Genomic DNA, 26,853 nt, shown 5'->3' on the forward strand with positions numbered 1-26,853 from the left:
AGCATCATGCTGAGACCCAAGAGGAGAATATGTTTTCCACGAACCACAAAATGAAGACAGACTTTAAATAAGGAATAAAAGCATGACATGAGTATTATGAATGACCTGCCATTACTATCTTAGTAAAAAAGAAACCCCCCACTCATTCTAGCCAGAGAGTGCTTACTTTGTGAGCCCTGAAGCAATAGAGCAGAAGACAAACGGGCAGGTGAAAGGCAGCAAGTGGCCAGGTCCGCACTGCTCTCCTGGGCCCTGCCCGCAGCCAGAGCCCGCATCCTCAGCCTGGTGTTTTTTAAACACGTTGCTGCAGAGGTCCCACCTAAAACCAATCATATCAAAACTTCTGGGGTCAGTATTTTTCATAAAGTCCTGCGGGTGATCCTGATTGCAGAAGCGTGGGTCTAAGGCGCTGGTATACACCGTGGTCGTAATCACTGAAGCAGTCAGCTTGTTGTATAAAGGGCTGAGCCTGTTCTGAATACATTTGGCTGCAATCACTAATCACTGCACACATCCCTTAAAGTGTACTCCATGGAACACTCATCTCACGGAAAGAAAAATGGTTTGGGAGCACTGAGTACCTGTCCCCATCTCTGAAAACTCATAGCACTCACTAGAAAATCAGGGCCCTACGAGTCCCACACGTGATAGTCAGGCAGAGCCCACCTGTTTGACTTCAACTCTGTGACTCGTGAATTAATCTGGCCTTGCATCTTTTTGTTCCAAAAGACCGTCATTTTGACTTTCTGAATGAGTGCGTCACCGTGTGGACTTGGGGAAACACTCCTGGCCTCACTGTGCCCAAGCTGGCAGGTTCTGTGCCGCGGGGGAGAAAGAGAGCAAAGTATCAGATGACAGCTGTGCCAGTGCCACTGAAAAGGACCTGGCCTCAAGTCACAGGAGCAGAGTCAGAGCATGCTTTCCTTGGACAGGCTCAGGAAGGCTGCTGTCACCTGGAGAAGACTGTCCCATCTGTGGGAAGGCAGCTGACGATCCCAGTGCCTGTGCAGACCAGAAGATGCAGGGACTCTGAACTCTGAACAAAGAACGAAGGAGGCAGCAGACAGTTTGTCATCCTCACTGCTGAGGTGGAGGTTTGACAGTGAGGTCCAGGCTCCTGATGTGCTCTAGGGGAAAGAAGCTGAGTGAAGGAGCCACGCTGAGTGACGCCTGTCCAAAGCCCTCTCCCGAGTCTGTCAAGCTTCAGCCTGTGCATGAATTACCTGGGTCTGGTTAAAGTGCAGGTCCCAGGGCAGGTCGGGGCGGGCCTGAGCATCTGCATTCCTACAGCTGCTGGGGGCCCCACCCTGAGCGGGAAGGACATGAACTTTCCTGGATGAAGGTCCAAATGCATGTTCTCTGACCACTTCAGGGACAGAGGAGGCATGAGACCGACCTTTCCTGAGAGCATAGCCCTTCTCTAGCCACACAGCCTGACCCCTTGTAGCCCCTTGTGGAAGCCCGAAGATCACACCTGCCGTCTTCTTGTTGCAGGACTTTTCCTTAGGTCAGTTAAAGACGGGGTCCTTGTCTGTCTCACAGCCACGAAAATTCAGGCTTGTAGACAGCTTGAAGGGTGAGTAAAGGAGGGCTTTATTGAGTGAAAAGGAAGAAAAGGAGGAAACAGGGACTCTCCATAAGCCCAGAGTCCCTGCTAGAGTGCTTCCCGCCTGGCAGTTTGAATCCCAGGTTCCACACAGGCAGAGTAAACAGTGCAAACTTCTGTGGCTCCACGTCAGTGCACACTCCTCCCAGTGCGCAGGCCAGTTGGAGGTTTTCCAGGGCCCCTTCCCACCTGGCTGTCTCATTCTAAGGATGGCCCGTCCAGTGAAGACAACTCTCACACCTGCACTTCCTGCCCAAGCGTGCCCTGCTCTGAAGGACACCCCCAGCATCTCCACTTTCCCCAGGACGGTATGCCACTCTCCTGGGTCCCCCGTCACTCCGGGGCCCTCTTGAAAAGAGCTTAGGAAAAGAGAGCCCGGAGGTGCTCTGACCTGTGTGGTGTGGAGCAGAGGCTCCAGCCTCCTCCTTTCTGGAGACTTCCCTGCAAGTCTTAGCTTCCAAGCACCACCCCTCTAATTTCTGCACCATGTGAAGTCCATCCAGCAGGGCCTGTGCCCACCTGGTGGCATCTGCCTACTGCCTCCCTGAAATCTCAGAAGGCTCCTTCCAGGATGGGAGGGAGGGAAGGAAAGCCACACTGGGCTTCCCACTCGGCCCATGTGATATGCGTATGATGGGGGCACCATCCTCTCCACTGTGTCTACAGCTGCTAGAAATGCAGCAGCTGGGCCGGGTGCAGTGGCTCACTTCTGTAATCCCAGTAATTTCGGAGGCTGAGGCAGGTGGATCCCCTGAGGTCAGGGGTTTGAGACCAACCTGGCCAACATGGTAAAACCCTGTCTCTACTAAAATACAAAAATTAACCAGGCGTGATGGCAGGCGCCTGTAATCCCAGCTACTCTGGAGGCTGAGGCAGGAGAATCGCTTGAATCCGGGAGGCGGAGGTTGCAGTGAGTCGAGACTGCACCACTGCACTCCAGCCTGGGTGACAGAGGGAGAGTCTGTCTCGAAAAAGCAAAAAAGAAAGAAAGAAAAAGAAATGCAGCAGCTGGTCCAGTTTTGTGGGATAGGAGACATCATTGCACTGCAGCTGCTGGAGGCATGTGCTTTCTTTTGGCTTCAGGTAATGACAGGAAAGAAATAAATGTGCTCATAAAAGGGACTGTTCTTTTCTCTGTCCCTATCCCATTCCTTGGTTAGCAGAATGCACCACTTTGTTTCAGGTAGAGTTGTCCCCTGGTAGCAGCCCCATCTGTCTGTCGTGAGTGTGGGCTGAGGAGGGGTGTGAGAATACTGGACTCCTAGGGCTGGTGACCTCAGGGCGTGTCTTTCATCCGGTCATTTCTACTCCCTTCTCATAACACCTGGAGTCTAGTCTGACCACGCAGGACTTCAGTGTCTGGAGGATGAGAAACTGAGATAAAAATGACACTAACCTTGAGGAGAGTTTTGAAAGAGCCAGCGGCCAAACCAATGAGAGGCATGACGGACATTGTCCTGATCACCTCTGTGGATCTGTAAGCAGCCGACAGGATTTCCAAAACATGAGGAATGAGGACTTTATATATTCCCATAAGTACTCAAAATGTGCTATCTGAGGTCAAAGGCAAGAGGTAGTCACAGCATTTGATGTAACAATTCCGGCTGAAGAAAGGCAGCAGGCAGCATTTTCTTGCAGTCCTCTTTTGGAAGATTCACTTCTGCATAAATGTGTTCACCTGAACCGAAGGTGGTCCTGTGCCCCCTGTTCGTACATGTCACCACCTCCACTCATCAGCTGGGCTTCTCAGAGATGATGTACGTCCATAACCAATTCTGAAGGCCTGAGGGACTCTGGGGGCATGGCGGAATTCACATCTGCTAGCTCGTCACACTGACCTGAGGAAATTGTCTCACCCTATGTGAGGAGACAGAAAGTGCACGTGTCCCTCGAATACCCGCCCACTGCAAGTGACATGACACCCTTTGGTGTCGGAAATACAAGCTCAATAAATCATCACTCAGGGACTGCTGGAATTTCTGCAAACTGAAAACTATTCCCCCTCCTTAGCCTTTACCATAATTTGACCACGGGAGGAGAATTTCTATATGTGACCAAAAAGGCAAGAAGAAAATATTCACATCCAGGCAGTGTGTGACAGGAGAGTGACTCGTGTGTCCATGTCTAGCGCTTTTCCTAGCTCAAACGGGTTGGCATCCTTGTTTTACATGTGATGAATCTGAGGTTCCAGCTGCTTGTTTTCCATCTTGTCTTATGTTAGAATCACATATGATTAATTCATTTATAAGGTTCCTCATGCCCAGAGAGAGCATCAGGGACCTAGGCCTCAGGAGTGTTGAAGCCCCTGAGTGAGCCCCAGAGGCAGCCCACCCCAAGGATATTGGTGACCTGCCCAAGGGTCTCAGCTAGGAAGGGGTGGATCAAAATTTAACTCCAAATCTCATGCTTTTTCTATTCTATTATACTGACTAACCTGTATCTTAAGGTCAAGTGGATCCAAATTGTCTAAATCAAAACCAAAAACGCCAGCTTTCTATTAAAAAATCAATTTTTGTAAAGTTTACTACAGAAAAAAAGTACAAAAAAATACTGAACCCCAGTTAGTGGTGTGATGCCGAAGTGTTTAGTGGGAGTGTCCTGCTGTGTGTAACTCACTCTGAAACGCATCAAAAAAGATAAGATGAAGCGATGGGTGGATAGGAGGATGAACAGATGCAGGCATAATGATAAAGCTGGTGCGGTAAAGATGCTAATTGTAGAACCTAAGTGGTGAATACGTGAGCATTCACTAGATAATTCTTTTAAGTTGTTCTTTCGTATCTATTTGAAGTGCAGGTTGATGCAAGGAATAAAAAAGATGTCTTCTCTGCACCATTTGTTGACTAAAATACTTTTAATCTGCTGTTTAAAAATGGTCATACACCAATTTCAGTATTGTATTTTATAACATTATGGAGTTTATATGGACAGGCAAAATATTCTTCTGGCAGAGTTAATTTACTGAACAAATGTGTAGCAACACTGCTCTGAAAATATATGGGCCATCCCATTTAAATGAAGTGCTTAGCTATAAAGCTTTTAAAAGAAAACAGAAAATCTCTGTAACCCAGGGTAAGGTGAAGAGTTCTTAGCTATGACATCAGAAAAACAATCTATAAAAGAAAGAAAAGACAAATTTTACTTAAGCAAAATTAAAAACTTTTGCTCTGCAAAAGACACTGTCAAATGATGAAAAGACAAGCTACACACTGGGAAAAAAATATTTGTAAATTGCATATCTGACAGTTTGTATCCAGAATACAGAAAAATTATCTCTAAATTTAAATGTAAGAAATCAAACCATCTAATTTAAAAATAGGCAAAATATTTGAACAGACACAAGGCAATATGTACATGGCAAAAAAGCACACAGAAAGATATTTGACATCATTAGCCATCAGGGAAATGCAGACTACAACCATGATTATATGCCACTGCACACCTCAGAGTAGCTAAAATCCAAAATATTGAAACTACTGGGTACTGGCAGGGATGCAGAGTAACTGGAACTCTCATACATTGCCAGTGGGAATGCAAACTGGAAGAGCAACTCTGGAAAACACTGTCAGTTTCTTCTAAACTTAAACAAACACCATATGACCCAGCAATCCTACTCCGAGGTATTTATGCTGAGGAAATAAAACCTTACATTCCCACAAAAACCCGTACATATATGTCTATAACATGTATTTCTAATAACTCACAATTGGAAGAGCAAATGTTCTTCATTTTTGGATGAATGGATTAAACACATCGTGTTACTTATTATGGAAGTAATTACTCAGGAAAAAAAATGAATGAACTGTGGATACACCCAGCAACCTGGATCTCAAGGGTATTGTGCCAGTAGAAATGGTCAGCCTCAAAAGGTTGTACACTGTATGTTTCCATTCCTATGCCTGCTCAAAAAGACGAAACTGTAACAGCCAACAGCAGTGCAGTGATTGCAAAGGGTTAAGGATGGGGAAAGGTGAAATATGAAAAGGAAAAATGAGGGAGTTCTTTGGAGGTGATGAAACCTTTCTGCATGTTGGGTGTTGGAGTGGTTGCATAAATCTATACATGCAACAAAATCCATAGAACTATACACTGCCAACACACACACACACGAGTGAGGCACAGATACACTGGTGAAATCCGCTTAAGGTCTGTGGTTTAATCAGGAGTGTTACACCAATGTCATTTTCTGGGTTTTGATCATTGCATTATGGTTATGTAAGAGGCAAGCAAGGGTATATGGGAACTCTCTGTTCTATCTTTGCAGTTCCTACAGGAACTCTGTTCTATTTTTGAAATTTTTATGTAAGTCCAAAATTATTTCAAAGTGCATATATATATATATATACACACACACACAATATTTCAAAGTGTGTGTATATATATATAACATACATATATACACATATAAATACATTTATATTGTATGAAGTCATGTTTAATGAATTCAAATATTCTTTTCTGTAGTCTTCAAACTGTAACTAAAAATATCACTTAAATACATGCTTTTCTTTCAACAAAGCAGAACATTTTAGAACAGTGAAGAAAAAAAGGAAATTAATGATTATTAAAAATGGCTGATATCCAATTACCTAGAACACCCCAGCCCATCCCTTGGTAAATAACCAGAGATTTACTATAATTCTGTTTTACACAGAGGCAACCTTTTGAAATTGACCCATAGACAGTTTTTTGTTTTTTTTTTTAAGAAACATAGACATTAACCCTTCTGATCTTAAAGCTTGAAACTTACATTTGTTTTATCTGAGTTCCTTCTTCAAGAAAGGACCCTCAGGCCTTTCAACCCAAAAGTATCAAAGAACTGAAACTTACCAGATCACTGCATCCAGAGGAGAGGCCAGACCCCTCATTCATCACGATTGCTTCCTTAAGCCTCCCTGGTTCCTATTTTCTTACACATTGTTACATCTTCTCTGCTGTATAAACTCCTAATTTTAGTGAGTCAGGGAGATGGATTAGAGACTGAGCTCCCATCACCTCAGCTGTAGCACTGAATTAAAGCCTTCTTCCTAGGCAATACTCCTTGTGTCAGTCATTGGCTTTCTGTGTGGTGAGCAGCAGGACCTAGACCTAATCCCTGGTGTTTCAGTAAGACTTTGGTTTAGAAAATACTCAAATCCTTGCAACTTACGCCGCCCAGCTGAACCACAGCTACTTCCTGGCGTGTGGGGCTATAACCAGGGGGCCAGCCAGGAGGGCTCAGAGAGACTGGACGGGAGGCTCCTGGAATCACCTGAACTCAGGACTCTCCTAGCCCACGCCTTTTGCAGCTGGCTCTTCTTGTTGCAGAGGTGGGAGATGCAGATTTAAGGCTCTCAAACTGCAGAGGGCTGGTGACTTTGGCCACTGCCTGGAACTCTTGAGAGCATGGAGGAGACAGCAGACTGATCAGGTGGGAGACCCACATTCTTCCCACTCTGGAGTAAGACAGGTGGTTCTCACTCAAGCCGAAGAAGCTTCTGGTGCCTTTGCATGGAGGACACAGTTGGGCAGGATATGGGGAGTAGAGATGGCCACTGGCCTCTTAAAGGAAGGGATACAGTGGTGTTCATCTGCACCCCTCCCAGAGCAAGCTGTATGGATCTCAAGAGTGGAAAAGGCCAGACTCAAAATGTTTTATGCTTTATCTTTCCATTCCCAAGCCATTTTTGAAAAGATGAAACTGTAACAACTGATAGTGCAGTGGTTGCCAGGGGTTAAGGATGGAGGAAGGGTGAGATATACAGAGGGAAAATGGGAGAATCATTCCTGGTGCTCACAAGAACTCAGAGACGACTTACTGGGTAGATGGATAGTGTGGATGGATGGATGTCAGGTTCCTCCAAGCTTGCACTTTGTTCCTGGGAGGATTGGCACTCTACCAGCCTCCTCCACCTCCCGGCCCCAGTCCTGACCCTCATCAGTCTGAAATTTTACACACTGCTCTGCTGTAAGTTCCTTCCAGATCCTGATGGTGGGTCTGTTCTGCTCTTGAGAGTGGGCATCCTGTGAAGAGCATTCCTGTGGCACAAGTGAGCCGCCCTCCTCTGCCAGATCTGCCCAGGAGCCGGTTGCTCTGAGGGTGCCTGGCAGTGGGCACTGGGCTGCCTCATCCTCTAAGAAGTCGCCTCTGACTATACAGGGTCCCCGTTCTGAGAGGGGAGGCTGGAAGCCGTCTTCAACCTGCTGAGCTCCAGCACAGCTGTTGGAAGTGTTTGACGTGCTGTGTTTCTGAGGCAGGTGTGTGATACCAGACGCCACTAAGTCGCTTCTCTGTGAGAATGTGAAAAGGACAAACACGATGAGACACCAAATTGCAATGCTAAATGAATTATTCATGTGTCACAAAAAAGTGAATTCAATATGGGTTTTTTGCTTTTTCCAGTAATGCCCATGTTATTTCCATTAAAGCGCAGTCAAAGAAAGGGAAAAAAAAATGTGTGCAACACTTAATCCCCAAAGGAAAAATAATCAAAGTATAATTTTTTCACTAAAATGCCACACTTTGTGAGGGGTTTCTCGACTTTTTGTTTATTTATTTTTCTTGTCTGCTTAACACAAGTAATTTATTCTAGACAGATGGCAATTTTTTCTTTCAGATTAAGATATAGCCATGACTTTAGCAAATGTTTATAGTTAAGACTTTTAAATATATAAATAGACACTAGTATCTTTTCTTTTTTTCTGAAATAATTTCATACTGACAGAAAAGTTGCAAAAATCGTCCAAAGAACTCCCAGGTACCCTTTGCCCAGCTTACCAATATTGAATATTTTGCCAAATGAGGGTTTTTATTTTTGAAGTAATTTCAGACTTACACAGAAGTTGCAAGATAGTGCAGAGAATTCCTGTATACTTGTCTCCAGTTCCCCTCAATCTTAAGAGTTTACAATACTTGCTTTACACATCTCTCTATACGCGTATCTTTTTTTCTGAGAAATTTGCAAGTATGTTACAGGCATAATGTTCTTTTATGCCTAAATGAACTACGTGTATTTTCTAATAAGAAGTTCAACTATGAAAGTCAAGAAATTAACATGGTCATTGTTGCAATATTATCTTCTATAGACCTTACTCAAATTTTGCCTCTTCTTTCTTTTTTTTTTTTTTTTTTTTTTTTGAGACAGAGTCTTGCTCTGTTGGCCAGGCTGGAGTTCAGTGGTGCAATCTCAGCTCACTGCAACCTCCGCCTCCCCAGCTCAAGCAATTTTCCTGCCTCAGCCTCCCAAGAAGCTGGGATTACAGGCTTATGCCACCACGCCTGACTAATTTTTGTATTTTTAGTAGAAACAGGGTTTCACCATGTTGGCCGGGGTTGGCCTGACCTCAGATAATCTGCCCGCCTCGGCCTCCCAAATTGCTGGGATTACAGCCACCGTGCCCAGCCTCCCTGTTCTTTCAATGTTGTCCTTTAAACCCAAAGAAAAAGACATTCAAATCCAAGATTTTAAGATTCCACATTGCATTTTCTTGTCATGCCTCTTTAGTCTTCTTTGGTCTGGAACAATCTCTCTGTCTCTCCTTGTTTTTCATGACTGGTGTCTTTGCAGAGTACAGGGCAATCTGTCAATTTGAATTTGTTGGATGATTCCTTATGATTGGGTTCCAGTTATGCATTTTTCTGGAAACACCCAGAAGTATCTCTGTGCTCTTTTAGTACATTGGGTCAGGGGGCCCACGGTATCCATTACTGGTGACAGTAGCTTTGATCATTTGATTTGGTGTCTGGAAAGTTTCTCACTGCCCAAGTGACAATGTTGCTTTGTAATTAATGAGCATCTTGTAGGGAAGGAAGTACAGTGAGACCATGTGAAAATCTTGCTTTTCATTAGTCATTCACCAACTCATTTTAGCATTCTTTGACAATTGTCACCCATAGTTCCCTCTATGTTTATTAGTTAACATTCAACTATGAGGAAGAGTTTTTCCTTCTCCTGTATTTATTTATTTTTATCATGTATTACTTTATTTCAGGTTGGACCGTTGCTTTTTATTTATTCAGGGAGTAACTGACAGTATTTATTCAGTGTTTATGATGCTTACCCTGTTCCAGATTTGACTGCAAAAGTCCCTTCAAGTTGGCTTCGGTGTCTTTTGGACATAGCACATCATTCTTCAGTTGCCTTTTATTACATTTTCTGGCACAGCTGTTCCAGGTGCATCTTGTTCATTGCCAGCCCCAGCCTTGAAATCAGCTGTTTCTCCAAAGATCCCTGGTTTCTTTCATTGGACAATGGTATTTAGAAAACACAAACTGGGTGCTGGGTGTGCTCATTGCTACTTGGGATTCACTGTTTTTAGGCCTTCTTAGCAGACTGTAAGGGGAAAAGTATGTATGCATAAATATCCATATATATAGAAAACAACACATTTGTATTTTTCTGTCTATAGAAATGATAATCTATCCGTATTCAGTTCCAATCCAGTCAGTTCATATTGGTGTCTCTCATTCTTGTTTAAGTTGCATTGCATTCCATTGTGTGGACATACCAGTTTATTTAACCAGTCTCCTTTGAATGAACATTTAGGTTGTTTCCACTATTTCCCAGTTACCTATAATGCTGCAGTGAATAATAACCTTGTGCATATGTGTTTTTATATTTTTGGGATGTGAATCTTCAGGATAAATGACTAGAACTAGGATAGCTAAACCAAAAACACATGTCAGTAATGTTGTTATATATTGACAGTTTTTTCCCTAGAGACTGCACCAGTTTGCATTCCCATCATCTTGTTTCCCTGAAGTCTCACTTAATAGTATCATTAATTTTGACTTGATCGGTGAGAAATGGTGACTTAGTGTAGTTTTCATTTTCCTCGCTCTAAGGATATGTGAAGTCAGGCGGTATTTCCACCTGGACACAAGAGAGACAAGCAGAGCACACGGGACATGAAACGTAAGGGAGTGCCCAGGCTCTGGCACTGGCTGTGTCCCTGCATGGCACTGGGAGTGAGATAGGTGATAATGAAGAGGCCTGGATGACAGTAGGTGTCCTTACTCCCATTTTTACCTTTAAGCCAGCCCAAATCCACGCTGCTAAAAACTAGCTTGGAGTGTGCATCTGAAAACAGTAAAAGCCATGGTGGGTTATGTGCTGAGTTCTTCATAAAAACAAAGTGGAGATAAGAAGATCTAAAAGGACAACCATTGTCTTAGGCAATAACATGCTGTATGTCGCTCTTCTGGGCAGAGAATTACCCATGCAAACAACGTACATTGTAAGCAGAGGTACTCATTTAGTAACTGGATCAACAGGCAATGATAACTTGACATTCAGCTGTGAAACCAGCCCTTCTGGATGGGTCATAGAAGGCTGCATCCCTGTTTATTTCCCAGTCATGTAGGTTGATGTGGGATAAGCTCAGTTTTGTTCAAGCAGGGAGAAGCGGTCTGGCTGCGGGCACCTCTCTGTCACACTCAAGCCATGCTCTCTTGCTCTCCACAGTCCTGTATGTGTGTTGCTCACTCCCCAACCCCAGTTTTGCCTGCGCTGCTCTCCCTGCACCCAAGTCCTTTACCGAGTCTGCGGCCGCCAGACCCTTCTTCACAAAATGTGAAGTCCAGTGTACAAGACAAATTATATCCACGCTGTGAAAATAAAAACATATGAGAATGAAAAAACAGTATCATCGCCAGCTTACACTGATGGCCTGCTGCATCTTGGTCACTTTGACCTGAATCACCCAGTGATCTTTCACACCAAGTCTTGGAAAGCTTTGGCCCATCCTGTCATTGAAGGCCAGGGTATGTAACTGTTCATTGCACCCATCTGTTTGGCAGCGGTGATGAGGTTCCTCATCCTGCATGATGTGTTCGTCATGTGTCTTTGTCTTCTCACCCCCTCTCAAGTGTCCCAGAGTCTCATGGTCGTGTTCCACATAGGGCTGCCCCAGGGCAGTATTGGGGGCATCCAGCAACCCCCAGTTCCTCCACAGGCTCTGCAGCAGGTTCTCTCAGCTCCCCTTACCCCATACCTTCTCAGGGATGACCCTTGCCTGAGACACCCCTGGGCCTGAACTTTCTCTGAAGACCTGAAGTCTGCCCTGCAAAGGGTGGGAGAATCTCTGCCCTCAGGAGACCAGGGTCAGTTTATTCCAGAGGGATAACTCAGAATGCATCTTACTCTGATTTCCTCGAGGTCCCAGCAGGAGCAGCCTCCAGGCTCCCACTTCTCCTCTTCTCCATCATCTTTGCTGAGATCACCTCCCAAGAAAGCAATTGCACCTGAATCCTTTACTCAAGCTCTGCTTCTGGGAGTACCTAAACTAAGACAAGTCCCAAGAGTACATTTGCTAGGCCGGGCACAGTGGCTCACACCTGTAATCCTAGCACCTTGGGAGGCTGAGGCAGGCAGATTGCCTGAGCTCAGGAGTTTGAGACCAGCCTGGGCAACATGGTGAAACCCTGTCTCTACTAAAAAATACAAAAAAAAAAAAATTATCCAGGCGTGGCGGCATGCACCTGTAGTCCCAGCTACTCAGGAGGCTGAAGCAAGAGAATTGCTTCAACCCTGGAGGTGGAGGTTACAGTGAGCCAAGATCGCACCGCTGCATTCCAGCATGAGCGACAGAGCTAGACTGCGTCTCCAAAATAAAAAATAAATAAATATAGTGCGTTTGCTAAAGTTGCCCTCCCAGGCCACTGAGCACTTCCAGGCCACAGGAAGAACTTAGTCTGATGGGTGAACTCAATGAAGGAACTTCTTATCCTACTCTAACCATTGGATTAAATGCCTATAGCTAGTTAAAAGACAAGTATTTCGTTAATGCAGGAATATAGAAAACCAGTCCTCTAATATAATGATATGTCTTACCACATCATAAAACCTGAAGACCAGTGTACAACACCATTATCTTCACAAAGACAAACCAGGAGCTACACACAGAGGTGAATCTTAATGAATTTCACTTCATTTGGCTCCTGCTTCCAGAACATTACAGATCCCTAGGGCCATCGTTAGGTGCTAATCAGAAACTTCGCAGAGAAGAAATACATTTGCGCTTTACCCAGAACAAATAGCCATTAACAGAGACAGTTCTCTTTTGATAACTTCCCTTTGTGATGAATGAATGCTTGTCTTCCTGGAGCATGGCAGATATTGCCAGGGAAACCCTGGATGTACCTCCCCAGCCTCATCCCATTACTTCTGGTGAGGTTTTTGTCTGACACAAGTGAATGCAGAATGCAGCCTTACAAGGGCCTTCTTGCCAAAGTTTGCCTTCCAGGACCCCATCCCTGCCTCAAAGGGCCAAACGTTTTTGAAAGAGAGTTCGGGTCTCCCACTAAGCAAGTCTATTGATCATGGGAATTGAGTCTTCATGGGGATGTGTTAGGAGCTAAGACCTAAAGCACCCATCCTAAAGGAAGAAAACACCATTTAAAGAAATAGAATGGAGGTGATCCATTAAGGCAGGCTGACTCAGCTTCAACCGTTCTGCCCATGCACACTGAACACTCATTTATTTCCAGAGAGTCTGTTTGCAAATAATCTCCTTCAAATATTTGCAAGCATCTAGTCTGGACCCAGAATCAAATTGGGGGCCTCCAAAAGAGAAAAGGTCAGTCCTGGCCTCTAAGGGCTGCAGCGCAGTGCACACCTCATTTACAGCAGACAAGCCCCAAAAGCGCACAATGGAACTTCATCTCATTTCTTCTAGGACATGCAGGGCACTTGGGTTTTATTTGATTTCTCTTGCGAGATTAATATATTTTTCTGTACAGAAAAGTTTCATGTTTTATGCACCTAACTGGATTATTTTCTTCTAAAAATACCTCCCTCCTCAAAGAATATAAAATGATTTAGGAATATTGGGCTAGATACTACTAGGAGGAAAAATCTGTTTACTTCTGAATGATACATTGACTCGCTCATTTTTGAACATTATACATTAATTTATTTATTTTAGCTGAGATCCATTTGTTTTAGAAAAGATTGCCTGGGAAGTCAGCATGCAAAACAGGAAAAGTCTGAGCTGTCTGGGCCTGGGCAGGTTCAGGGACTCTGAGGCATCCATGCCACACCCCCTACCACCACTTGCCCCTTCATGGAGGCCCCAGGCCCTAAAGAGCACAGTGAGAAACCACTGCATCGGCGACAGAATGAAAGTCCCTCTCCTTCAGTGACACATGGCATCTCCACCCACATTGTCTTGTGCTCCGTGACATCCCTCAAAAACCAAATGGAGACCAAATGGCTAGACCAGGCCCACCACTGATGGCAGAGGGCATGCTTTCCCCATTTTCAGGGGCACAGAGGGTACATATATCCTTGTGACAACAGCAAAATCAAATATGTTGCAATTCGAAATACATATTTACTAGAAAATCTGGTGTTTTTGTTGGTTGAATTATCTGGTTAATGAAGATCTGATTAACAAAGAATAACTGAATTCTCCAATTTTAGGAATTAGAATAAAGAGTGAAGTACAGTTGACATTTTAACGACACTACCCATTATTTCATTTTTTTACTATGATTCCGAGCTCTAGTTTGGGGCTGATGATTGTTGAGCGTTTCTGCTGTACCTGCTTTGGGCTGTTGCGATGTGTGATGGAAGACAGTTGATCGGGGGTCACGTGCCCCTGGCATCACATACCTGGAAGGGGCTGGGTCAAGGCAGGGCTCTGAGATCTGCTTTGCCCCTTGTCATGGTTGACTCCTGAGTTGTGAACTCACAGGCATCTGAGCACTGGGCGCAGATGGGAAGGGAGTCACAGACATGAACTCTAGCCATGTGCTGAAGAGTAATGACCACCCCAGTCCCTGGACTCTCCAGCCCTGCCCCCAAGCTAGGCACTGGCTCTCAACCCATAGCAGTGCCTCTGGCCCTGACACCTCTGTGGCCCCCTGTCTCCTCCTCCCCATCCCATCTCTTTCAGCAATTCAGCACAGACGTCCCTAAGGATTCCCAAATCCTCACTTCTGTTGAGAAAGCCATGGATCCCTTCCCAGCCCCTTCCCCAGTTCTCCACCTGACCCATCCAAATGAAACTACCTGCTCAGCAGACATGCTTTGTAAAAGGCAGTTTTAAAGTGGCAGGGTTTTGTCAGTTTGCTCTTGCTTGTTTCACGCCAGTATGTGAAATATCCTCTTTCCACAAAAAAACTACTATCTAGTAGGAAAAACTAAAAGTGTGACAGCATATACCCAAAATGATTGGTCAGTAATTTAGGGCAATGTGTGTTCAGACATGAAAACATGGCTTCCTAGGGCTCTGCACTCTGAAAGCCCCAGATCTCCATACAGCTGTGTACTTGTGAGCCCTGTGTGCATCGCACATCAGGGGTCCTCAGGAGATGTCTGTGGTTTTTCCGTGACCTGACTTCGAGTAAAGGAGAGAACAGGAGGCCTCAAGATGTTGAAGAAGCCTGGTGCAGAGAGGATGGTTTGACATGGGCAGAAGGGTCAGTCTTCTACAGCCAGGCAGCCCACGGAAAACCCCCAAGTGGACCCAAATGGACCTCTGGGGCTTGCCCCGATGGTGCAGGTGCAGGAAGATGGCCCCAGCACTGGCCCTGCAAGGTCTCCATGGCTCACATCTCAGACACCAGCCTCACCCATGTGGCTCACAAAGAGTCATTCCCTTCTGTGGGAGTGGAAGCTCTTGCCTGAAGGCCTCAAAGGCAGCTGGGTCCACTTCCACACACCTGTGATGTGGAACGAGGGTGTCTCGCTCCAAGCTGTCTGCCAAGACCAGAGAACACGAGTGCACCTTCCGTAGATGCAGGGGGCTTGAGCTGTGTCATCCGCCTACAGCTTTCCCAGGTGCTGTCCTTGGCTCTGTCCTCAGTTGCCCGGGAGCCACCATAAATAAGACAGCCTTGACCGTGGCCAAGTCATCATTCTCACCTAACCTTGAAACGCTTCTCGGTGGGCACATGTAAATGATGGTGAAGATGTACGCCCTGGAGAGCGCAGGAAGGCATTTCAGAGGGTGAAGAGAGGATCAGAGGTCAGGCAGCCGGGCTGAATGCGGAGTCTTCTCGGGCAATGATAGGCCCAGGAAGGTGGAGCTGCTGGTCCTCTGTACAAATTGTAGGGGCTTCACCATTTTAGTTGGTGTTGTTCATATTGGCTCAGGCCACAGGCCAATCCCTCATTCATTCAGCAAATGTGCATAAGTCCTACTATGTGCCAGGCACTGTTCTGGGCACTTAGAATACAGCTTTGGATAAAATGTGCAGATTTCTGCCCTCCTGGTGCTTAGAAGGGAGTCAGGGACCATGCGTGGTGGCTCATGCCTGTAATCCCAACACTTTGGGAGGCCCAGGCAGGCGGATCACTTGAGGTCAGGAGTTCGAGACCAGCCTGGCTAACATGGTGAAACCCCATCTCTACTAAAAATATAAAAATTAGCCAGGCATGATGGCACACACCTGTAATCCCAGCTACTCTGGAGGCTGAGGCAGGAGAATCACTTGAACCAGGGAGGCAGAGGTTGCAGCGAGCCCCAGTCGCACCACTGCACTCCAGCTGGGAGACAGTGCAAGACTCTGTCTCAAAAAAAAGAGAGAGAAAAGAAGGGAGTCAGAAAGTAGACAAATCAGTATCACGTGAGTGCAGAGAAGCCCCTAGCAGGCTGGGGATAGAGGGACTGGGAAGGTGGTGGCAGCTTTGCAGCCATGTAGGGAAGGCTCTGATGAGAAGTGGCATTTGAGCAAAAGCCCCAAATGAAGTGGGCAAGCTAGGCACATGTGCATCCTGGCTTAGCGGAGGGCAAGTGCACAGGCTCTGATGCAGGCAAGGCACACACGCACGTGGGAAGAGCAGCAGGGAGCTCCCTGCAGGTGGAAGACGCCAAGCCCAGAGTAAAGAGGGTCAGATCCCATGAGACAGCTGTCGGTGCAAGGTCAGAGATCACCAGATCCTTACGTTTGTGCCTTTCCACAATGTCAGGCATTTTACTGATGCTGCATTCTCCATCATAAAAGCCACGGGCTCCCTGGAGTTCCTAGGAGGCATTCTCCTTAGTGCTTCCCCTTGCCTCGAGAGTGAGAGTGGCAGGCACGCAGGCTTGAGCCGAGCCACCCGTCAGTCAGTATTGCAAACCATGCATCACAGTATATTTAATCAACAAATTAATGTTATAGATTAAATATTCCACAACAAACTAAGTAACATTTAACATCAAGAGGAAAGGGATAGGAAAAGGAGTTCGTGTGCCAGTCCAGGGAGAGTGATGAGAATGAAAAGAATATGCTGGTCTGGCCCGGGGGCTCTGTCAGTGGTCAGTGTCTTTCAAAGAAGAGTCTTTGCTGTGGGCGGAGCCTTCAACGGCAGATACTGAGCTCCTTATCATAAGTGATGGCAAGTTGTTGTCTGTTAAAATGACTGTTTTTTGAGCTGCTGAAGTCTTGCTCTTTTTATGGCTGCAGAGTCCTCTGGTAAGGACTAATAGTGCAGAATGTGCTTGGTTAAATCCTGGTCTGGTTGGGTGCAGCCTTTATTGATCAGGCAAAAAAACTCTGGTCTCTGTTGAACAGGTGCCCTATGAAATATAAGATGGAGTCTTTTTCTAAGATGGAGTCACTAATGTCAAAGGTGCTCTATACAACGGCACAGTCCAATAGGACCTTCTGAGGTGGTGGAAATGTTCTGCATCTGTGCTGTCCCATGTGACAGGCGTGGGACTCACGTGGCTTCTGAGCATGTGGTGTCACCGAGGGACCAATGTTGGTTGTGTGTACTTGGGAGCACTTTAAGCGGACACAGCTCCACGTGGCCAATGGCTGCTGGGCTCCTCAGGGCAGGTATGGCCACTGGGACTGCCACCCTTGGATGGTGCCTGAGATGCTCACCAAAGTCGGTGAGCACAGAGAAGTGGGCCATGGGCGGGGTTCAGCTTCCCACTCCTGAAACAGGTACCTCGCACTCTTGCTCACAAAGCTGCCAGGAACGCTGAACATTGTGATATGCAAACATTTGGTGTCATGCCCTGCGCTATGATTATTTTGTTAAAATATCCCCAGGAAGAAAACCCCGAGGGGACTGAGAGTCCTCTCTCTCCATGGAGGTAAGGAAAACAGGGCTAGAACAGGCAGGCAATGCGGTAGAATGGGTGACCCTGGAGGGCACCCACCTTTCTCTGCCTTGGCTTTAGCTCAAAAATGTGGGACCTCTGCATGAATTGCAGACTCCTTTGGAATGTTTTCAGTCCGCAGATGTACCGATTAAATGACCCATGAAGAGGATTCTTTAAAACAGCTGCAGTGCATGATGAGTCTTTCTTGGTGCTGGGGATTGTGTGTATTTCTCTGCTTGGCTTGTTGGTATCTGTGTGGCCTCTCCTAGGCCAGCCTCATCTCCTCTCCTTTCTCTCGGGTGGCATGATGTCCACGACCACTTATACCTCAGGACACTCCTGGCAGAAGAGGGAACAAATAAAAGAGCTGGGGTGTTTTTGTCTACCCTATAATTTGTCTGAGTTTGGTTGTTTGGTTGTTTGTTTGTTTTTTGAGATGGAGCCTCACTCTGTCGCCCAGACTGGAGTGCAGTGATGCAATCTTGGCTCACTACAACCTCCACTTCCTCAGTTCAAGCAATCTTCTGCCTTAGCCTCCTGAGTAACTGAGACTATAGGCATGCACCACGAAGCTCCGCTATTTTTTTTTTTTTTTTAGTAGAGACGGGGTTTCACCATGTTGGCCAGGCGGGTCTCGAACTCCTGACCTCAAGTGATCCTTCCACCTCAGCCTCCCAAAGTGCTGAGATAACAGGTGTGAACCACCATGCCCAGCCCTGAGTTTTTAAAATCTATTTCAATCAAAGTTGACAAATTATTTTGGTGTCATCTAGCCTTAGCTTGGTAATTTACAGAGTGTGATTCCTTTATGCTTCTAAATTAAAATCTGTGAAGATTTTGGGGGAGTGCCCTGAAAGCTAAATCTTTGCTTCTTGGGGTAATGCTAAAGCTATTTCTAAAGATGGAAGGCAATGCTTCCATGTGCCTACATGGTCCAGGGCAACAGTTCCCCAAGCATTGACTAAGATCGGGAAAAACCTCACTGTTGCCACAGGCCTCTTTCCATCACCACCATGAGACAGACTTAGCAAGAAGCAGAATCATCAGAGTCCCTGGCAGGGAGAGGGGAGGAAGACAACTCATCTTCTCATGAGAAGCAGTGGAGGCAAAGTGGGGTTTGTGTGCAGCCAAAGCAGCCATGTGCAAACCCAGCACGCAGCTCAGAGCCCTAGGTGAGCAGTTGGCATCAGAGATTCCAGACTCCAGCAGCCACTCACAGGATGATTTGTGAGTGGACGTGTTTTAACCTCTTGGAGCCTCAGCTTTGTCCTTTGTAAAACAGAAATGACAATGACAATAAAGATAGTAATAACACCATTTGTAAACTAAAAATAAAGAAACTAAAAAATAAATAAACACAGGCAGACTTTTTGGTTTTGTGCAAGGATACGTCGGGACCCATGGCTGCTGCGCTCCCTGAGGTCAAGGGCTGAGCTGCGCACTGGAGAAATGGCCGTTCCCCAGCCTGGCTCTGCTGCTCTCGGGTCTTGGACATGGGTTAGTTTGTCACAGGTTGAACCTTCTGAGCATCTCCTGCAGAGACAGCCCCTTCTGAAGCTCAGCAGTTCCAAAATCAGCTCCCTGACACCCCCAAAGCCACATGTTTTCAGTGAGGGATGGAGAGTGGAGTCGACAGGGCCATGTGTGATGAGGTGCAACTGGGCAGATACCCAGATTCCATGGGGCATGCCTTCCACACTGCACAGCCTTCATGCTGCATGCCATTCATACTGCACACCCTCCCCACTGCACAGCTTCCACGCTGCATGTCATTCATACTGCACCTGCTTCCCCCCGGACATCCTCCACACTGCACAGCCTCTATGCTGCATGTCCTCCCCCTGCACATCCTCTCCACTGCATTCTCTCCATGTTGCACGTGCTCCATGTTGCACATCCTCCCACCTGGACATCCTCCCCACTGCACGTCCTCTCCCCTGCACATCCTCCCCACTGCGGGTCCTTACCCCTGTGCATCCTCCCTTCTGCAGGTCCTCACCCCTGCAAGTCCTCCCAACTGCATAGCCTCCTCCCTTCACGTCCTCCCCACTGCATGTCCTTCCACCTGTACGTCCTCCCCACTGCACGTCCTCCCACCTGCATGTCCTCCCTGATGTACATCCTCCCTGCCGCACATCCCGCTGCACAGTCTCCATATTGCATGTACATCCTCCCCACTTCATGGCCTCCCTCCCTCACATCCTCCACACTACATGGCCTCCCTCCTTCACGTCCTCCCCCCTGCACATCCTTCCCACTGCATGTCCTCCCCCTTCACATCCTCCCTGCTGCACTCCCTTCCCACTGCACTTCCTTCGCATTACAAGTCCTCCCTGCTGCACGTCCACTCCCTGCACATCCTCCCCACTGCACGTCCTCCCCTCTGCACATCCTCCACGCGGCACACCCACCCCACTGCTTATCCTTCCCACCCACCACTCGTCCTTCTTACAGATTCCAGACTCCAGCACCCGAGGCTGGGAAGTGAGCATCTCCGCCTGGACAGCCTGGGGCCTCACAACTCCCCCATGAATTATGCATCCCTGTGGGCTGTTCCGCTTTTCTTCCCCCTTAGCCATAATGATGGCAATTTTCATATCCCCTTACTGTTCAGAGACCATATGGGGGCCAATGTGCAGAATAAAGAGAAGAGAAATCTCACAAGCATGGCTCTGTGGACAGAGGCTTTGCAGCCCCAGACACATGAAGCAGCCACCACAGTAGATGCAGTGAGGGGCGAGGCCAGGAGCTGGCCCTGTAGCCTGAGCAAGTCGCTTGCCCTGTTGGTGGAGTGGCACTTCAGATCCCTGCCCTGCAGGCTTGATGGGGGGCAAGTAAACAGTGAGCCCAAGCTCCACGAGAGGCCACCTGGAAAGTCCTTATTGTTGGACTGAGCCTATGAAAATGCGGTGTACCAGGGAGCTTCAGGTCTCACTGCAGCACCATGGCTGGCTGCACAGTGATTGGAGGCTCTGACTGGCAGTTTTACCTGTGTTTAATTAACAGAAATAGGAAAGGGGGCTGTGGTCACTTGTGGGCCTTCCCAGAGTCTATTAGTACGGAGAAATGTCTGGGGCGCACAGACACCAGTGGTGAGCAGCGGGCTGGCATCCACGCAAGTGCTGCACTCACAGGGTGGGCCCACCTGCACTTTTGTCTGGCTTCACACGGTCTGTCCGGGAGCCCCCTAAAGAAATGGCCCTGTCACTGCCTTACACTGCCACTGCGTTCTCAAAGTGCTCCAGCTTGCGGCAGGGGGCCTCTGCTCAACAACCTTGGCAGCTGGCAGAGAGCTAGGAAGCCAGGGCCTCCTCCAAGAGGAAATGAGCCACTACTCTTCTAGGAAACAATATCTGGAGTAAGCTGGGCTTCAACTTTGTATAGGACAAATACAGGGTGGCCCTGGGGTTTGGAAGAGTTGGCGTGAACACTTCGTATTTTGATGAGGAAAGAGCCCAGCCAGTGGAATGACAGCCAGGAGGCACCCTCTGCACAAACACCAAGGCAGGGCCCAGCCAGTCAGCCTCCTGGAGGACCCGTGTGCCCTTTGTGGGGAGGGTGGGGCAATGGTTCTCTTTGCTAGGTCAGCATTGGAATCATCTGAGCTGCTTTTTAAAAATTACTGTGGAATTGGCCGGACGCAGTGGCTCACGCCTGTAATTCCAGCACTTTGGGAGGCTGAGGCGGGCGGCTCACAAGATCAGGAGATCGAGACCATCCTGGCTAACTCGGTGAAACCCCGTCTCTACTAGAAACACAAAAAATTAGCCGGGCGTGGTGGCAGGCGCCTGTAGTCCCAGCTACTTGGGAGGCTGAGGCAAGAGAATGGCGTGAACCTGGGAGGCGGAGCTTGCAGCGAGCCGAGATCGCACCACTGCACTCCAGCCTGGGCGACAGAGCGAGACTCCGTCTCAAACAAACAACAACAAAAAAATTACTGTGGAATCACAAACCACATGCCCCATGTTCTCACTTATAAGTGGGAGCTGAATGATGAGGACCCATGGATGCAAAGAGAATAATAGACACTGGGGCCTACCGGAGGTTGGAGGGTAGAAGGAGGGAAAGGAGCAGAAAGAATAACTACTGCAGACTAGGCTTATACCTGGGTGATGAAATAATCTGTGCACCAAACCCCCATGACATGAGTTTACCTATAAAACAAACCTGCACGCATACCCCTGAACCTAAAAAAAAAGTTTTAAAAAATATAAAATTAAAAAGTAAATTCCTGTACCCAGCTTCACCCTGATTCCCTGCTCCCAGCACACACCTTCTCCATCAGAACCCCTAGGAGGGTCTCACTCAGCCCCTGCCATCAGGCCACAGAGCAGAAGGGCACAGCTGAGGCTCACTGGGCTGTCCTCTGCTCCTCAGGAAGCTGCCCTCATGCTCCAGGTGGAAATCAGGCCCCACCTATGTCTTGACTCAGTTCAGAGTCAAGGGAAACTTAAAAGAGAGATTCAGGGGACAGTGTCCTCTGTCGATCCACATCAGCCTTGCCTCGTCCTTGTCCGCTAGTGAGAAGTCTCGGAATACAAAGAAAAACACGCCTGGGCTATCCCTTCTGAGAGTCTCCAGTCCATCCTCAGAACACACTGACAGTGCATGGTGGCAACGGGGCCAGTTCTGCAGGTGGCTTCCAGGCAGACAGTCCCTGCGAAGTCCCCAGTCCCATCCTTTGTCCCCACCATCCAGGCACTCACATCCCAGTGATCTTAGAAATACTGCTTTCTGTAGGATTTCTTCTGCAACTGAATGACCCAAGAGCCCCGTAATTGGCATTATTATCTTCCTGTTCTTGGCAAGCATTTCCTTGGCCGGGCCGCCCTTCCTGGGAGGCTGTGTACTTACAGCAGTAACGATGGCTCAAACGACATCAGCAACTGCAGCTGCCTCCTGGGGAGGGCCTGCGCCTGCCAGGCATCATCCCACATCCCTGGACACCCCAGGATGACTCCTTTATTAATCTTTTCTCCTGTCCTGTCCTGCTGGTTCTCTCTTGCAGAGCGACTACTCGAGCGACACAGAGAGTGAGGACAATTTCCTCATGATGCCCCCGCGGGACCATCTGGGCCTCAGTGTCTTCTCCATGCTCTGCTGCTTCTGGCCTCTGGGCATCGCAGCCTTCTACTTGTCCCATGAGGTAAGGCCTCCTTGGTCTGTGGCACCTGGTGTGCAGGTGTTGACAGGGCAGGGGTGAGGGCGACAATCCCAGCTGAGGAAGAGGAGAAGCGAGGAAGCCCAGACAGCTCCTGCTACAGCTGGGTCAGCCCTTGCCCAGTTGGAGGATAGGCTGGGAGAAGTCAGAGTCAGGGGACCCTGGGGGCCGGGTGGAGGCATTCGGGCTGCCTCACCCCAGATGCATCTGTGTCCTCGCAGAGGCGGGACTGCCTTCTGAAGAGGCCTCATGACCGAAGCGAGTGTCTGCTTGGTAGAAGGCACATGGCCTTTGGGAGGCTGTCCTTCATTTAGGTGCTGGGGTTGTGTGCATGGGGTGACCCTAGTGCCGGGAAACACCAGGCCCAGGTGGGCTACATTTAACTTAACGAGAGAGGAGAAAAGAAGGGTTTTGATTTCCTTGCTAAAGAATCCTTCCTATAAAATAGATTCCAGTTCCACAGCAGCCCCCCTGTACCTGCCCCAGGTGAACGCCCTGCTTGTGGAAATGGCACATCTCAGCATGACATCTGCCGTTCCTCCCCAACATAAGGCTTCTAAAGGTTTCGATTCCCAGCCTTTTTCACTACAGAGCATCCTATTGGTTGCCCCTTATGCAACCTACATTTTGAAAATATTGGAAATATTTTTCTCTAGCAAGTGCAGAGTATTCATTCAGAAATCAGCTATATTCACATTTTTATTAATCAGAGAAAGACATTTCTACTTGCCAATTACAGAGTGAGCTGACGGCGTTACCATGGCCCGCTGCTATCTGCCCAAACAAAAGAGGGAGAAAGGGCGCTCCTCTGCTGGCCCGGGGTGGGGGTGGTGCCGGGCGCCCGTGGGGTGTTTTCAGGGAGGGCTGAAGATGCCTCGAAGGTGCAGAGGGTCCCTCTCCAGCTTCTAGGGTTCGGGACCAGGGCTGCACACAACTGAGCCTGGCAGGTGCTTCTTCTGAAACAGATTGCCTGGCTGAGCCCAGCAGTTGCTTCTTGATGGCTTCTGTATTGGTTGGGTTTGTTGGACGAGTGAGAGGAGAATCCACCCTGGCCTTATGGGGTTTCTGTTTTCCCCTGCACATCTTGAGTGGTGACTGGCCCCTCTTTCTGACATCCAAGGAGGAGCAGGGGAGCGTGGTGGGTGGCCTGTGGTCCTCCTGAGGGCAAGTGCTTCCTGACAGGGCACGAGAAGTTGGGCAGCCTTTGCAGGCAGGGGTGTAGCCGGAGGGGCCCAGTGTGGAAATCTTTATCTGCTGGGGCTAGGCTGAGCAGTTGTTCCAGACCCAGCTTTGATCTTGAGGGTCTGTCCGAGCTTCTCTTGTGACTTCGTCCCATGAATGCCACAGAACCCCTTCTCCATCAGCACAAGCATGGGGTGGGGAGCCTGACTCCTGGGTCTGGCAGGGCCTGGTGGCTGTGGAGTGGAGGCAGATGTGAGTGAACCCTGCTGCAGGATGAGGTGCCAGACTGGGACACACAGGAGCTGGAGAAATGGGTGTGGGCACAGGCCCATGGTGGGCAGAGCCTGCCATGCCACATAAACTGCACCCTGATGCTGCCAACAGACAAGAGCAGTCTTGCAAGGGAAGGACAGATTGGGCCCAGGAGCTGGACAGGTGACATCAAACGTGTCCCCGAAGCCTCCTTTGTACACCCCAGCCCTGCGTCATCTCCATATGGGGAAGAATAGGGACACACGCACCTTCGTGGGGCCCAGCCGCTGAGACATCCATGTAAAAGTGCCACAGAGTGCTGGGTGGATGGAACCCTGGAGAGATGGCAAGGGGCCGCAGGGAGAGGCTGCCTACATGGCCAAAGGAGAGACCAGTCCTTTGTGGTGTCCGTGGTCTCTGCCGCTCCATGTGCTCGGATTGACGCCCCAGTCTCTGGTGCAGGGCAAGGTATGGACAGCATCTCTATTCCAAAGATCATCATTATAATAAAGAGCAAGGCTACAACTGCAGAGACTGTGTCTAGAGTCTTTCTCAGTAAGTAATTTTATGCTGAACACAGTAAGAGCCTCTCAGGCTTGGGTCTGAGAACCCATGGTGTTTGATACATTAGACAGTGTAGAGGATTTCTATTACTTGGTTAGCTGCAAATGGGAAATGCAGTTTCTATAGTGGCTTCTGATCACTTTTTTGGAGATGAAGTGGAAACATTTTGGGGGGTGGGTGTAGGTGTTGCCTTCACTATGGGCGTAGAGAGGAGCTTTCAGGGCCAATGGCTGCAGCCTCCCTTTTCATTGCGCTTTGAGAATGGATTTCCCTGTGGTAGAACCACAACAGAGAAGAGGGGCTGACACTTTTATAAAGATACCTGTGGAGGTGAGTCCCGTTTGCAGAGCCTGCTTCCGCATCCCTTTCCAATCAGAACTCCCTTCCCAGGCAGCTCCCCTTAGTCTGCAGTGGTGGTTCCGGGTGCTGCTGCAGATCCTGGAAACAAGCAGCCCTGCTCAGGATGCCTCAGCCGGCTACCAGGCTGCTGAGCATTCCGTTTGCAGCCCACACTGCAGATGTGTGGTCTCCAGCAGGCCATCGTGGGGAAGCCGGCAGCTGCCAAGGAGAGAGAGTGTGGCACAGAATAGAACAGATGCAATCTGAGAATCCTTGCACTAAATTAAATCAGTGCTTTCCTAAGCGAGGCCACCTGGGAGTGCGAAGCCCAGGACTGGAGAGGGGGAAGCCCGTAACCCTCTCTGCCGCAGTGGCCAGCACCTCCTGCCGCCTTGTTGGGTCAAGGGGATGATGCACCTGGGCGAAGAGCATGTTGGTGGAGCCGAGGCTCTCCAGGCCCACAGTGCCATTCACGAGGAAATCTTTGACATCTAAGTGTGACTTTGGGTTTTCTTTCCCTTTTATCTCAGATCATATCACAGTGTACTCTGACAGGCCGTGTCTGCTCGTTGTCAAAATAACTGTTCAGTGAAGTCAAAGGAACATGCCAAGCCATTACAGAAAAACAAAACAACATCTTATGGTAGTTTGATTAAATTGGGCAGTGGAGAAAATGAGGGCAGCCATCTCTAGAATTATGCGCCTCCGATATGTTGTTCTGTCCTGTTGTAGTCTGGTCCCATTTAGCAGGCAGCTCTCCCATGCCTCTGTTTCCTGATGCATGCAATGATGTTAACATGATTTCCAGGCTGTGCGGTTAGCTGAGGGTTAGAGATGTAAGGCCAGTGAAAGTCCCCAGGAGGCACCTGCAGAGCAACTGCTGCTGGTCATGCCCTGCTGGAAACCTGAGTTCCCCAGGTGCTGGGGGTCCACGGGCCAAGGGATGCCTGGAAAGACACAGACACAGCTTTCCCAGGAGATTTTGTTAATTCTAAAAATGTGTTCATGAACTAGCATAACAGTAGTAATCAAAGTGTTAGTGAGGTGGGTAACATTGGCTGACCACCTACTGTGTGCCAGCTTCAGCGTTGGGCCATGCACCCTTGCTTCCGGGATGTGGTCCTGGACCCCCTATGCACTTGCTAGAAATACACACTGTCTGTTCCACCGCAGGCCTGCTCAGTCAGTCTCTGGGGCAAAGCCCAGGAATCTGCTTTGGTTGTGGTGTGAAAGGAAGAGGGAAGGGAGGGATGCCCTGGGTTCTGATGGTGTTCGGGTGTGAGTAGTGCTGTCCTACATGCATGATCTCATAGGAGCTCCATGGCATGGGTGCTGAAATCAGGGTTCAGTGAGGTTGAGTGATGAGCCTAAAGCCAACATTGGTGAGCAGTAAGCCAGAGCTAGCAGGATGTGTGGGCTTGGAGGCACCTGCCTTCTCTGGGGGAGGCATCTGGCTTGTCCCTGAGCTGTGGGGTGGGGGTGGGTGGGCAGATGAGGGCAGCATGTTGTCTACAACTTCGTTTTGCTCAACAATGTTCCATCTGGTCCCCATTGCAAGCACGCTTTGTAAACCGGTTCATACAGAGGACGGTGTGGGTGTGTGCGATTATGGTGGTGTGGCTTCATCTAGGAACTGACATTTGTGAATGATACTGAGGATAGACATGAATCCCATAATTGGCTGAGTGGCTGCTGTCAGCTAGTTAATGCGCACACTTTATCTTATTTA

General features: G+C 48.3%; 1 protein-coding gene across 10 annotated transcripts in view; it reads left to right on the forward strand.

The window, feature by feature from the left end:
• Positions 1-26,853, forward strand: part of SYNDIG1 (synapse differentiation inducing 1) — a 188,279-nt gene that overhangs the window by 85,283 nt on the left and 76,143 nt on the right. For all 10 annotated transcript variants that reach the window (XM_003905169.4, XM_017945078.3, XM_017945079.3 and 7 more), the window contains one exon: positions 22,635-22,772. In XM_003905169.4, the coding sequence (XP_003905218.1) occupies positions 22,635-22,772 (138 nt within the window). The remainder of the gene's footprint in view (positions 1-22,634; positions 22,773-26,853) is intronic.

Source organism: Papio anubis, chromosome 16 (assembly GCF_008728515.1).
Source record: "Papio anubis isolate 15944 chromosome 16, Panubis1.0, whole genome shotgun sequence".
Taxonomy (NCBI): Eukaryota; Metazoa; Chordata; class Mammalia; order Primates; family Cercopithecidae; genus Papio; species Papio anubis.